Source organism: Botrytis sinoallii (genome assembly GCF_014898435.1).
Source record: "Botrytis sinoallii strain Bc 23 chromosome Unknown BSIN_001, whole genome shotgun sequence".
NCBI classification, from domain to species: Eukaryota; Fungi; Ascomycota; class Leotiomycetes; order Helotiales; family Sclerotiniaceae; genus Botrytis; species Botrytis sinoallii.
This window is the reverse complement of record NW_024066028.1, coordinates 2,343,927-2,357,901: the sequence shown is the minus strand read 5'-3', so window position 1 is coordinate 2,357,901 and position 13,975 is coordinate 2,343,927. Positions and strand designations below refer to the sequence as shown.

Sequence of the window (13,975 nt, the reverse complement as noted above, 5' to 3'; positions counted from 1 at the left end):
GGCTATCCTCTGCATACTAATATCTCAAGTTGGACCATATTCTCTATTGACGGTTGATACCTTTGCGATCTTCCATCTTGAGTGTACCGTCCGAATCGGGATATTCGTCAGACCCAAGTCAATCAACACCAACCACCACCTGCCACTATCCAGCGAGCATTGTCTTTATTCTCCTCCAGAGCTTTACACTTCGATCTATAACACCTCACACGTCTTATTTCAACCGTTATCAGACTTGACAGGCCATCAAACATAGCCGATATGCCGCCCAAAGGACGTAAAACCCTCGAGCCAGTGGCTCAGAAGACTCCGGTCAACCGTCGTCGTACTAGTCTTCCAACTCGGGAGGATAGTGTCGGCGAGGAGAGCTTTGATGAGAGTAATTACTCTGAAGATGACGATGATGGAGAAAGCGTCTCGGGCTCCTCTTCTTCGTCGGAAGTGCACTCCAAATCAGACACAACCGCCGCAAATACCTTAAAACGCTCCATTGTGTCACATCGTCGATATATCCCTGACTTCGATAGTCTACCAAACACCGGGGTTTGGATCTCTCCTGCTCCTAGTAGACATACCGAGTTTAAGCAAGTCGTTGTCCGCACCACCAAGTGCGACATTTGCAACCAAAAGGTCGAGGCCCAGGACAAAGAGGAAGACGGAAAGGTCATGCAAAGATGCCGTTGTTGCAATATACAATTTTGTCAGGATTGTGTACTGAGAGTATCTGACGATAAGATACATTTTCCTGTTCTCGCAGAGTTGGAGTGGGAGGCCAAGACAAAGGTTAATGCTATAACTCGGGGAGCAAATGGTTTCAAAGACCATATGTTCCACAAGCCACGATCTGAGCCACAGCCAATCAGACCCATGACGGCATCCGAGAGATTGTCTATCTCGAGGGCTATCGCTTCAGGCAAGTTCAGCAACATGGTTATCAACACCCCAACCCCCTCACGTCCATCGCGAGCCAAGACCACCAAGGCTTCTGCAAAGAAGTCCAAGAAGCGTCAACTTCCTCCCGGCTACGTTGAAGAGGAAGGTGATACGCATTATGAGTTGGATTGGGACTGGATCCAGAAGCTTCCAATAGAGGAGCAGCGTAAGGAGAGAAAGGAGGCTGCTCAGCGCAATCTTCTGAGAAAGCCAACTCTCGAGACAATGGAGGATCCGGGTTCCGATGAGGCTGCGATCGACCCACCTCGAAAAACTAGAACTCCACTCCCGAATGCACCAAAGCGTCGTAAGGTTGCAACTCGCCGTCGCAGCGGCAAATCCACCACCACAGCCGCGCCCACTAGTGATGTTGAAACTCCCCCCACTCAACCACCACGCAACACTCTTGATAGCTTAGCTCAGGCCGCTCAAGTTACAAGAGAGAATCGTCAGGATACGAGCGAGAAATCTGATGAAAATGAGCGTGGAGTGACACCCAGTCACGACGCTTTCGACGACGAAGATTGTATCCAAGTTGAAGCTAATGACGCCGAGGAGGACGATTCTGAGCCTGAAGACAACTGAGATTGATTTTACGACACATTCTCCTACCTTTTAACTAACGTTTTCGGTCCGCTCCTTCGAAAATGATTAGTTGGTTTTCTCTTCGCGTTGGCAGATCCCAATCACTCAAGAAAGGCTTGCAACTATAAAGCTGCTACAACCCCACAATCCTCTTGAGATACCCTCTTCTACCAGCGTGTTTCCGATTTAATCCTTCTCTTCCCCCAATTTGTGCTGTCTTCTTCCAAGAAAGCTCACGTAGCGTGGCGGAATCGACGAATCATAACTTTCTCCTTTGTTCTTTTCGTTCTTCAAAATACCCCTCATGTTTCCTATTTTGCTTTGTTTTGGCCTGGATATGCACACCAGCGTCGCCTTTAGGGGCACTGTACATCATCAAAGATAGTTGCAGCATAAATACAACTGGGAGGATCGTGGTTTTAATGAGGCCAGAGGGTAGGATAGGTAGTGCTTTAGTACTACTAGTGCTGCTCAATGAGCATAGTTTCTCCACAGATTCTCTTTAGATAACTTTCAGAAAATATAAAAGTCGTTTGACACAATTTAGATCTGTCTTTCATGTGACTGCTGTGATCAAACCTGTAGATGTAGCTGGATTCCGAGTGAATAAACTTTGTGTGCAATCGTATATTAGTTTTTCACCTTGCCGGCTTCGACGGAACTTCCTGGGCAGCTATCCCAAAGACTTCCAGATTATGAGATGCCAAATTTTCCATATAAAGCCGACCTACTGCCACTATTTCAGTGTTCTGCGTTTGAAGGGGATCCGATTTTTTTTTAAGAGCGATACTTGCATTTCCATAGCCCCTTCATCGAGTATCCCCTTCCGATGACTCACTGTTCTCCCAAAGTTCTTCCCCTAGCTCCTCATCGTCCAGCTGTGAAGAGTATCGAAACAGATGAAGCGAAAAAAATCAAGCATTGGAGAACTAGATGGATTTCCGGATCGTGATAAGCTCGTTCAGATGAAAGACAATCTCCTCCAGCAAAAATCCCCATCCTGAGTCATAAGAGAAATGAATGAAAGAAGCTAACGAAAAGAGTGGATTGCCCATTCTTCAACATGCATGAGGTTACGAAAAAGGGAGTTGTAGATTACACACAATGCAAGAAACCCAGCTACTGCAACCAGCTTTCCAAGTGCACAAGTTTAATAATTGATGCTTCAATCCACAGGAGACGACGCGGCTTCTAGACGTGATCCCGTTCCCGTTCGGAAATCGGTGTCATGCGGACAATACACGGCCTGTCTAGGCAGCATAATAAAAAGACGAAAGCCATGAATTTATCGCTCGAGTGAAATTCCATCATTATCTATATTTTCCCCATTCTTTCTTGCGTGTGCTTTTGTTACACAATGTTAAAATAGACAAACAAGCTTTTCCCAACCAACTAGACAATCGCTCATTCCCTCAACATGTCGGCTCCCGATCTCGACCCCACGAACCCCCCCAACTCGGACCCCACATTTCGCAACTACACCAGTCAACAAGCTGCGAAGTACGCTGCGCACCGACTGTCCTACCCGTCAAAATTATACGAGACGGTGATAGCTCACCATGGGAAAACGGGGGGACAATTCAACCTCGTGCTTGATCTGGGTTGTGGACCTGGAAATGCAACGCGAGATATCGCGGGATATTTTGAAGAAGCGATCGGATGTGATGCGGGGGAGGCGATGATAGGGGCTGCTAGAAAGTTGGGGGGGAAGACGAAGAGCGGGAAGGAGATTGTTTGGGTGGTTGGGAGTGGAGAGGAGTTTACGGGGTTGGAGGAGGTGAGAGAGGGGACGGTGGATTTGATTACTGTTGCTATGGCGGTATGTGTTGCTGGTCCTGTGATTTATATTATCGAGGGATTTTGACTGATTTTGGGAAATTGTAGGTGCATTGGTTTGATATGGATAAGTTTTGGGCGCAGGTTGCGAAGGCGTTGAAGCCCGGAGGAACGGTGAGTTTCTCCTTTGTCGCTGTGCTATTCAGTGAAATCACATCTTGCCGTGGATATTCATACCATAAATCGAGATGAGAGAGTTGCTAACACAAAATATAGGTCGCGTTATGGACACGCGGTAGTACTCTATGTTCCTTTCCCCTCTCACTCCCTCCAAAATCCACCCACTAACCTCTTTCAAGCATCCTACTACCCGCATCCCTCTGTACCCAACCGCTCCGAACTCCTCCGGATTTTCCTAAATTTAGAGCGCAACATCCTCGCTCCCTATGAGCTACTCCCTAACCGTCTTTCTCGTGATATGTACGACAATCTTCCTCTCCCGTGGAATATCCCGCATCCCATTCCCTCTTCCATCTTACCCCAATCTCAATTTCTGAAACTCGACTACGACCGCGATGGAATACTGTCTAATCCGGAATCCGACGATTTCTTTTTCGGTGGCAGAGAAGTCACGCTTAAGCAGGCAGAGAAGTCTTTGGAGACGGCTAGTATGGTTACGAGGTGGAGGGAAGCACATCCGGAAGCAGTAGGAACGGAGAAGGTTAGTTGATTACGTTTTGATGAAATATATAATTCGCTTCTCTATGATTGAGGCAATCATGCTAACCTCTCCCTCCGAAGGATGTTTTGAAAATGCATATGAGAGAATTGAGAAAAGCGATGGGCGAGAATGAAAGTATGAGGACGGGAAGTAGCACTACGATCATTCTTGTCAAAAAGGCTTTGGAGACTTGACTCTCAATAGGTGTCTAGTTGTTCCTATTAGGTGTGCTGGTAATGCGGCTTACTATTCTCTCATGTATGGTTGGGAATTAGAAATCAAGTAGATAGAAATAGAGGATGGCATAAGTGGATGTGAAAATAGAGAAGAAAAACAGGATTCAATACTTACGGGAGTAGATAGATTAATATGTATCTGAGGTCCCAAGTTATAAGATAGCAGTGATTAACGAAGAACTAGACGGAATGTAATTTTTGTATGAATTACCTTGATGTTTGAACTTGGAATATCTCACATCATCATATATGAAGAGGGCATTCAAAACAGTATGAAATCTCACATTTTCAATACGATCTAACGTGGATCTTGTCATGTTCAAAACTCTCAGTGAGGTGGTACATATTATACAAAGTGTTATGCACTTTAGCTAACAACCCGTAGACTGGTAGACCATTTAACCATAACTACGATGCAATTACTCCCTAGCGCAACCCCTATTCCAAGCCCTAATACTGTGGTTGAACGCCATTTTTCAAGGTACCTCCGCCCTTTCCGACCAAAGTATCGAGAGCTGGTAGATATACATGTGACCCCAATTCGCTAATATCCTTCCCGGATCCCAATACACCTGTATTATGATATGAATTATGTTCTCCAAAACAGTTCGAATGCATACTGCGAGTAAACAAGTAGACCATTTCCGGCCCCGCATTGCCCCAAGTATCCACAGCCAGCAGAAAACTAACTCCAAGTAGAGTGTAAATTTGTCCGGGTCTTTCTCCTTCCCTTTAAACCCACTTCCCCAGCACCCATGAGAGTCTTCCACCTCCTTCCTAAATTCCCTCTATCCTTCCCTAAACTCCTCGCGCAATCTTGCCAATCACTTTTACTCAACTTGAGCTTTTCCAACACTAATTCCACTAACATTCTATCTTCCTCCCTTGACCAATTGTCTCCGACTTCCTCCTCCTCGTTTCTTTGTGCTTCCCTCTCACGACTCTGTGAATCACCTTCAGCACTGAAGATGAATGCGCCTTCATCAGCAGCGGTATTCTCCATCTCGGCTAAGCGTAGCGTATGGAAATCGCTTCTCTCTAGCCCTAACGGTAAAACTTCTGGTGCAATTCTCCGCCTGCGTTTCGGTGTGCTAGGAGCTAGAAGTGTTGAGTCTTCGTGCTCTTGTCCCGAAATATCATCCATCCTCTCATGAATCATCTCATCATCCGTGTCCCTCCTCCTCTTGTTGATTCCTCTTGAAACTTCTCTCGGTGTTCGTTTCGAGATGCGTTTCCTATCGCCAATTTCTGGCATGACACTCTTTGCAGGAGATGGTATGCGCAATCTAAGTCTCGGGTGTGAAGTCCTAGTGGGAGGTGATGAAGGAATTTCTGCATGAAGTGTAGGTGGCGAAGGTAATTGTGTCGGGGTTGTGAGCATAGATTGCAGAGCGCGACATGAGTGAAATAGATTGCTGATAGTAGGTGTGGGAGATAGTGAAGGAGTAGGAGAAAGGGGTGGTGATGCGAATAGAAGATTGTGATTTCGAGATGGTTGAGAAAGTGCCTGGGATGAATCGCCACAGGCGAATGCGGACGGTAATAACATCTTTTACTATATTGCGAATTCACAATATAAGTTTGAACTTTCTTGAAATGCTGATGTTATTTTGAAGATTGAATGTTGTAGGCAACAATGAGTGTTATTTGTTTATTTTCCAGACAAAAAAAGCAAAGTGATGGTTTGCGACCGACGCCTAACAATCATGCGCCGGAAAGCGTCGAAGCCTTGTAATCTTTTCTTTCTTTCTTGAAAGATATATCAAAAGATTCGCACAGTTTTCTTCTATCGTTGAAAGCTTCAATGTTGATATGCGATGAAGAAGGTGTTGTGATATGTCCAATTAGGTTGTTATCTTCTGACCGTTTGGAAATATCGTTTCCGTTGCTATTTGACGAGAAAGGATGAACAAGAGGGCCAAAGTGAACAAACGGGGCGGATAGCTGGGTTATGTTAATAATGTTATAATAATGATCACGTGATCACGAGCTGCAACAATTCTGACAGGGATGTGTGAACTTGTGAACGTGTGATCAGTGCTGCATTAGACATTTACGGATTATGGATTACGGAGAGTCTGGAGACGCTAAATAAACTAATAAATGAGACAGGGATCGAAATAAAATGGCGAAACTCAATCCCTTCCAGTTCCAGTTCCAGTTCCAGTTCCAGTTCCAGTTCCAGCCTCTAGATGATGATAATAATAAGTTGGAAGTTTGTCTATCTGCTTTGGCGAAGATTGGATGGATGGAGAAGAAGCATGGAAACAATCAAGGTAGGAACTAGGTGAAGTGAGGTGAAAGAATAAAAGAAGAAAGGGAAGAAAAGAAGACTACTAGAGCATGACGAGAACTAGCACAAATACTGTTCCTACTACCACTACTTCTTTAGATATCAATATCTTTCCCGTCTCGAAATATCCCTCAATCTAGTCTTCCGGTAAGAGGGATGACTAGATCCTATCTTTTCCCCTCTGTTAACTAATCTCTCAACTCCTCCTCGCTTTCATAGTAGTCACCATTACAATAAGATCCTACCCTCTTTTCCTCCATACCACACCCCTTGCCATTCATCCCGAGTCAACGTAAGACTCAAGACCCAAGACTCCAACTACTCTTGTAAGTTGTACCACTGTACCGTATAAAATCTCACTGTTCCACAGCATTTCCAATATCTCATTACTACTTCTACTGGATGCAACTGAAAAGCTTGGAGTGCAAACTTCCTACAACTCATACAAACTCAGCTAACACAGGAATTGAACCGACCAACTCCTTTCTAGTTTCCATTTAATTCATATCCCATCAAGCCATCTACGAAGCTCGGGAAGAAGCTTCTCCCCCTCTTCCTCCCCCTTTGCCCCAAGAGTCGCTTGAGGTAACGTCCAGTGTCTTGCTAAGAATTGAAGTATTAGTTAGTTAGACCGTTAGGTCATGATTGCCTAGACACGCCCTTCGCCCTTTACAATTCACTTTGTCGTATCCCAATTTGTATATTTGAAATCCAAATGGCTTTTGAAATGCCTCTTTTGCTAGTCTCCCTTCAGTCAACATATACTTTGTACGAACACGTTGTATGCTAAGAGAAATAGTTTGTACCCTTCCTGCAGCATTAGTCTTCCCTCTGCTTTCAATTTAGGGGTTTCCGTCTACTCAATGCCGCCTGCCAGTGAGTGAACAGTATGCCTACAGTATGCCTATCAAATCTTTCTTGCTACAGTTCATCACTCTTAAACGACCTTCCCTTTTGATAAAAACATTTATCAGCTATCATTATCGTTTTGAGGGGTTAATTGAAGCAAAAATCCTCCTTACAAAGTTCCTTCCTATCTATTATCTATGTAGCTCCTGCACACAACATCAAGCATCCTCGCATGTAAAACGGTTTTCAACATAATCAATCCCTGAAAAATCGTGAATTTGAAGTATCGTTTTCTTGTCCCCTGTCATCCTAAAGTCTTATAATTTCCCAAATAGAGGGGCACACAAGGAAGATAAGACGCGTGTAGACGCGATTTCGCGTTACCTTTTACGCGTATGAGTCAGCTTGGTCCGATCTCTCCGATACATGTCTTGATGTCTTATCATTCCTCACCTCGCACTCGAATTGAATCTGCTGACTTCTTCCTCACATCCCCATGATTTACTAGAATCTAATCTTCAAATTTCACGCCTATCCCATCCTATCCCATCCTCTCTGATTCCATTTCTAATCCACCTCAGAAACATCATCATCCCTTGTCACATGTATCCATCCTTCTCTCCATTTCCAGATCCTGCCGCCCGCTATCATTTTCGCAGTAGCGTCTCGCTCTGCATATCCACCCGAGCCACCTATCCTGCCGCAGCTTGCGTGACCCCATTCTTAGCCTCCATCCTTCTCATGAATGATTTCTTTTTCATCAAATCAGAGAGCTAAAAGAGACAATGTCTAGCATCACGCACATGTTGCATTTGCGGTCCGTTGCCGCAAGAGATGAGAACCTAGGTACAATAATTTATACCTAGGCTCCAGGGAATCAGATCATGGGACGGGTATAGAAATATGTATGCATATCATGAAGATCAGTTATTTACTCATGTATTTCCATTGGTTAGACAAGAAGTTCAATAGAAGTACCGGCATATTGCAAATCTTGCACGGTATTTGAGAATGAAATCCTGAACGGATTGCCTTGTTTTTGTATCGAAATCTGTTTTGCTGTGTCCATTTGTTCCAAGAAGCTTCTTGCGCGCTTCTGATGAGAACGATTGAAAAGTTGGTGTTACATAGCAATCACCAAGGGTGAGTTTAGAACGGCTCGAATCTCGTCACATGATTATGCTAGCCATGTCTGTCATATATCACTAAAATTACAGTTGGCGTGAGATAATAACACACCCGATAAATGGAGAAAGCATCAGATAAATGGAAACTAATAATAATAAGCATACCTATCTTAGATCTGAGTACAAAGGTATCTCAGCTGCTAAATGAAATTGGGAGTCCTATGTTACCTAAGTGTGAGCGACTCCTCGCTGTCCCGTTTAACGTTCTGATTTCAAAGATGCATCCAGTTATGTTCCTTGAAGTAGATAGATACTCTCCTACTCCTAGAACAGCAGGATGCAGTTTTCCGAGCCAATTTTTCTGTTTCCTTGCAGCCATTACTACGCATTTCTTCCCACCAACTCCCTCAAACGTCAACCCCTTGTGTCAAAGTTCAAAATTTCCCTTTTCCATCTCTCTCTACCATTGAACATACCAAGAGACAATCAGTCTCCAACAAAATCACCAGTCATTCGCACGTGATATGTCCACCCCTCGGAAGTGCTTCGGCAATCCCAGCGTCCGACCCATACCTCTCGATAACACAGCGAGCGTCCAAGTATGAAAATCGATATTGACACCAATTCCCAAGATCATTCATTCTTGTGTCTGTCTGTGAAGCGATGCTTTCCACGGGTACCATTCCCCAAAGTCTCAACTCCATACACAACACCTTCGCAAAGATAGTACTAAACCGGTCCCTCGGTATTCCCATATCTCTCTTTGCCGGCTTGGCAACTACTTCGTTGATTTTCTTGACACTTCGCGATACTTCTACTTGTACACCTACACGCGTCACCAGGATTTCTTCGTCCGAATCACAATTAGATGCAAAGACGACTTCTCGTATAATTCCCAGTCCGCTCAAGACCCAGATTCCCACATTGTCTCACGAAGAAATATCCACGCTACCTTACCCGCCGGATATATATCCCGGTGCCCGTGACGTCCCCAGTCCCGTTCGTGAACTCCCAATCTGAGATCTTTCCCTCTTCTATAGCATCACACAGTCTAACGAATAGAACAGTATGGCAGCACACGAGCGTATGAATTTGGTCCGGTGACCGGCCCCAAGGTGCTCCTCGTCCATGGGATTTCCACTCCGTGTATTGCGCTCCACTCCCTCGCTACTACTCTCGCTACCACGCACGGATGCAGAGTCCTCCTTTTCGATCTTTTTGGAAGAGGGTACTCGGATGGTGTGAGCGATTTGCCGCATGATGAGAGACTTTATACGACGCAGATTTTGCTTGTGCTTACTTCTTCTTCGCTATCTTGGGTCGGGGATGGGTTTCACATTCTTGGGTTTTCCATGGGTGGAGGGATTGTGGTTGCTTTCGCAGTCGCATTTCCAAAAATGGTGAAAGATGTGATTTTGTTGGCGCCAGCGGGTTTGATCAGGGAGGAACATTTTGGTTGGAAAGGGAAGATGATGAGAAAGTGGTGGTTTCCTGATGGACTATGGGGGTGGATTCTTAGGAGGAGAGTTAGCGGGTCCTATGATACCGTGCCAAGTCCTTCATCTTCTCCTTCTACTTCCCTCCAAATCTCTGATCCGCAAGCCGATGATAAACAATATGAGAGCCAAGCACAAGTAGATTCAGAACTCACAACTGCTGTTCCCGCTTCCTCTGCTGCAACGAACGCAGATACTAGATTATCATTTGATGATACACCTATATCATCCCTGCTACCGCACATAACCGTAGGACAAGTGATGCGATGGCAAAAACAACAACATCGGGGATATACAAACGCATTCGCGAGTTCAATCATGTATGCGTCGATTTCCGGACGCAAGGAAACATACAAGGAACTCTGGGGTTCCTGGGTTAGCAGCGTTGGCGCGGAGAAGAGCGAACATAACAAGCGAAAGAAGATTTTGATCATGGTAGGAGAACATGACGACGTGATTGTGGCAGAAGAATTAAAAGAAGATTTAAAGACAGCGGTGATGGAAAGATTCGGGGCTAGAGACGACGGGAGTGATATTTTTGATGAGAAAATTGTCTGGAAAAGCATCGAGAGCGCGGGTCATGAATTCCCAATCACGAGGGGAGAGGAGGTCGCGAGCTTCATTGGGGAATTCATAGGTGTATGAAGATGTACGGGAAACAAGAGAGTTTTGCGCACATGACGGTGTTCTTCACACGTCTTTTATATTATATGTCACGAACATGTTATACGACCAGGAGCGTCCAAGTACAAGTTTAGAATAATCTGCTAGAAAATATCAAACCACACAGATTTCCAAATCTCAAAGCTATAAAATCTACCGATCTCTCCCCCCCCCCCCCCCCCCCAAAAAGATGCAAAAAACATCAGTTCTTCACATTCAACTATCCAGCATCTGGAAGTACCCATCCTTACAACCCCTTTCTTAGCGATTCATCGCTCACAAAATCCGCAATCCACCAACACTTTTTCAGCCCACTTGCTCTCTTCGTACTGATCTCCAAGATATCTATCTATCTACCTATATCCCTTCACATTCCAGCAAAGATTCCATTCTCACAAAACCCCATCGATTTCACACCACGTAATATTCAACTTAGGACTATGATAAATCTCGAGATATTCTGAAGATAGATGAATATCTTTTTCATTTCGGAACTACCTATTCAAAACTATCCAACATCAATGGTTTCCATGGATTGAAAACTTTTGTGTATTTTTGAAGTTTAGTCATTGATTTCATAGGTGATGATTTGCAGACCAAGATTGGACTTTTAAGAGAATTCTCACTCTGGTAGTCTAACTAAGATAGTCTAACTAAGAGTGAGAGAGGGATAGATTCTGAATATGACGACGGCATCGATTCTCTTCACTGCTGGCTTCGCTTGTAATTGTGGATTCTACATCATATATATTCGAGGTTGGAACAAATCTCACTCCAACCACAGAGGTGTTCTAGCTATATATCGCGTAACCCACAGACAGGGAATCATAGAGACTTTTGCGGTGAAGGTATTCGTCTGTATGAATTTCATTTATGCGGAGGTGAAGAACCTCTCTCATTCATTGTGATAGTCATAAACTTACGCCTAAAAGATATCTTAAAAAAAACTGACAGTAGAGTAAATAACAAGACTTTAATGCATAATTAATAATTGCAATCCACAAGGAACTTCCAGCTTTTGGTATTTCAAAAGCCCGCACACTCTCTTCATAAAGCTAGCCCCAGACCCGCACTTACATCCCAACTAGAATCCTTGCTGTCTATGCCACTTCTCCTCCCACCCCGGAAAATAAGGACTCTCAGCCAACGTCTCCTCTTTCCAGACTTCCTCTCCCTCCTGCGGCACCACCAATCCCTTCTCCACCTGTTCCTTTGCCCACATCTCCATCGCCGGTATGACCACATGTTCTACATGCCAAGTCCCCTTATACTCCATCAAACTCTTCTTTCCCTCTTTCAGAATCTTGCACAGCAATGCTGGAACATATGGTTCATCCCTGAATTCCGTCACTGGCGTGAAGAGCGCCTTGAAGTTAAACACCACGCCTCCACTCAATGGCAATCGTCTTAAAGTCTGCCAATCCACTCTCAAATGACATTCTTCGATGGTCAAATCTTCCTTTTGGATTTCTCTCAATTTCTCATGCGGGTGACCGGCTGGCATAAACAAAGGAGAGTCAATTTCTAGACCCCAGCTTCCACGTTGAATCGGAGCATCGGCGGACATTTTGGTAAAGAAGCGATCCATACTAAACGACATTTTCTCTTTGTAATCTGGGATGGGCTTATGAATGGCATCGAGCTTCAATCCAATCTTAGTGGCAACGTTCCAGCCCAGTGAACTGCAGATGACGCCGGCGCGGAAATAGTACATTCCGTCTTCATCATTTCTCATTACAATTGCGAAATCTTCAGGGACATTGCTAAGCAGGACGTGGAGAGGATGCATGGATTTAATTTCAGTTGTAGTTTTGAGGAGAGCATTGTGGAATGTTCTTTTATCGTGCGAAAGGGAGAAATATGCCGGGTAGCGTGCGCAATAGAATTGCAGACACATTTCCATAAGTTCTTTAGTGACAAGTTCGCTTCCTGGGAGGTAATCAAGAACCATTTTGCCGTATTGTTTGAATAGTTCTTGACGTTCGGCGATGCGGGAACAATATGTGTTTTCGATCTCGAGCCACCAGTCAGGTTCCATTTTTTGAAAAGCTAGATTACTGTTAGTATATTTTGAGTGAAATCCGGGGTTGTAATTACACATGGTCTGATGGTATTGCCACCGTATAGGTCTGTATGGTCTAGGAAGCGCCTTTTCAGGGATGAATCCTTCGTAGGGTTGCGGCAATGGGACTCCGGCTAAGATATCATAAGGTGGGAAATCGCCCATAGCATTAATCTCTTGCGTAGAAAATCCCATGGGTGTATATTTTGGAGTTTCAAAGCCGAGCGTATAAGATTGAGTCATAGGTAGTTTGTTCCCTGCCATGTGTTCAACTGATGGGTTATTCGAGGTCAAGATGGTGCCGAATCGTGGAGGAATATAATTTGCAACATCTGGGAGCGTGCAACGTCTGGAGGGAGGCAAAGCATCGTAGTAATTTGGAGTTTTGCTGGTGGTGTTCAACGATCTGTCGGTAACTTTTTTGCTTGGAGACAATGAACGAGGTGGTGTTGCCGAGGTGGACGCACGTCGATGTTTGATATGAAGTTTGTTGAATAATAACTTGTGCCAATTTTGGGTATACATAAGTGTAATCACTGTGAGGAACAAACCAGCCACACCAAGGCCAAGAGGCCATTGGTTGTATATTAAAGAGGTATCGATCGCGATCATCGTGTCACTTGCGCACCATCGATAAGTGCTAAGCTTTCCGTACCTTTGTGTGATATTCTGTGAGGGGAAAAATGTCGATGAATCTCGTTATGTGTTTGGGATGTGTGATAGATAGAGGTGTAGACACTTGTTATTTGAGCAGGATGGAGATGGTATGAGAGAATACTTGATAGAAATGTTGTCAACACGTCCAGTATGCGGCTGTAAATGGATAATAAATGCGATAAAACCAGGCTATATCATATCGCAAGAAAGCTTTCGATGAATGGAAACCGAGATAGTGGCTCTGGAAAGAAGTATACGTTGAAATCTAATCTCAAAGCTACACCGAGCGCTGAGGATGAGAATCTGCGTCAAATATAAAGACAAGCATTTTCTTGAAATGCCTTTGATACCCCCAAAACATATAAGCTTCGACCATGGCCAGAGCCATCTCAATTAGGGAAAGGAAATCGTGGTAGATGAAGGAAGCATCAAGATCAGATTGTAATCCTCGATCCCAGTGGACGAGATAAAAAGAAGAAGTGGTGTGCAGCTTTCTCCACTCACTTCTGTTCCCCTCAATACCATACACGAACTACGTACAGACGTACCATACAAGGAAGCGTCATATCGTGGTATC

General features: G+C 44.5%; 5 protein-coding genes across 5 annotated transcripts; 3 read left to right on the top strand and 2 right to left on the bottom strand.

Moving 5' to 3' along the window:
- Window positions 1–261: 261 nt before the first annotated feature.
- On the top strand, window positions 262–1,518 carry EAF02_000527 (uncharacterized protein; the record flags this gene model as incomplete). Its single annotated transcript, XM_038896575.1, has 1 exon — window positions 262–1,518. One exon carries the CDS (start codon window positions 262–264, stop codon window positions 1,516–1,518), a length of 1,257 nt encoding a protein of 418 aa, XP_038763434.1.
- Window positions 1,519–2,935: 1,417 nt separating this feature from the next.
- EAF02_000526 (uncharacterized protein) lies at window positions 2,936–4,209 on the top strand (the record flags this gene model as incomplete). The annotated part of the gene is made up of 5 exons (XM_038896574.1): window positions 2,936–3,337; window positions 3,403–3,468; window positions 3,571–3,601; window positions 3,654–4,015; window positions 4,096–4,209. The coding sequence occupies 5 exons, from the start codon at window positions 2,936–2,938 to the stop codon at window positions 4,207–4,209; spliced, it is 975 nt and encodes a 324-aa protein (XP_038763433.1).
- A 727-nt stretch (window positions 4,210–4,936) lies between these two features.
- EAF02_000525 (uncharacterized protein) lies at window positions 4,937–5,800 on the bottom strand (the record flags this gene model as incomplete). Its single annotated transcript, XM_038896573.1, has 1 exon — window positions 4,937–5,800. One exon carries the CDS (start codon window positions 5,798–5,800, stop codon window positions 4,937–4,939), a length of 864 nt encoding a protein of 287 aa, XP_038763432.1.
- Window positions 5,801–8,743: 2,943 nt separating this feature from the next.
- Window positions 8,744–10,833, top strand: EAF02_000524 (uncharacterized protein). The gene is made up of 2 exons (XM_038896572.1): window positions 8,744–9,519; window positions 9,588–10,833. Exons 1-2 carry the CDS (start codon window positions 9,184–9,186, stop codon window positions 10,659–10,661), a joined length of 1,410 nt encoding a protein of 469 aa, XP_038763431.1. The 5' UTR covers window positions 8,744–9,183; the 3' UTR covers window positions 10,662–10,833.
- A 930-nt stretch (window positions 10,834–11,763) lies between these two features.
- EAF02_000523 (uncharacterized protein) lies at window positions 11,764–13,353 on the bottom strand (the record flags this gene model as incomplete). Its single annotated transcript, XM_038896571.1, has 2 exons — window positions 11,764–12,728; window positions 12,777–13,353. The coding sequence occupies 2 exons, from the start codon at window positions 13,351–13,353 to the stop codon at window positions 11,764–11,766; spliced, it is 1,542 nt and encodes a 513-aa protein (XP_038763430.1).
- Between the last annotated feature and the right edge of the window lie 622 nt (window positions 13,354–13,975).

Bases quoted from the DNA above. Each gene is read 5' to 3' on its own strand.
- EAF02_000524 (XM_038896572.1), top strand. From the start codon at position 9,184: ATGCTTTCCACGGGTACCATTCCCCAAAGTCTCAACTCCATACACAAC. The intron at 9,520-9,587 runs GTTCGTGAACTC...CGAATAGAACAG, and splicing joins CCCGTGACGTCCCCAGTCCC to TATGGCAGCACACGAGCGTA.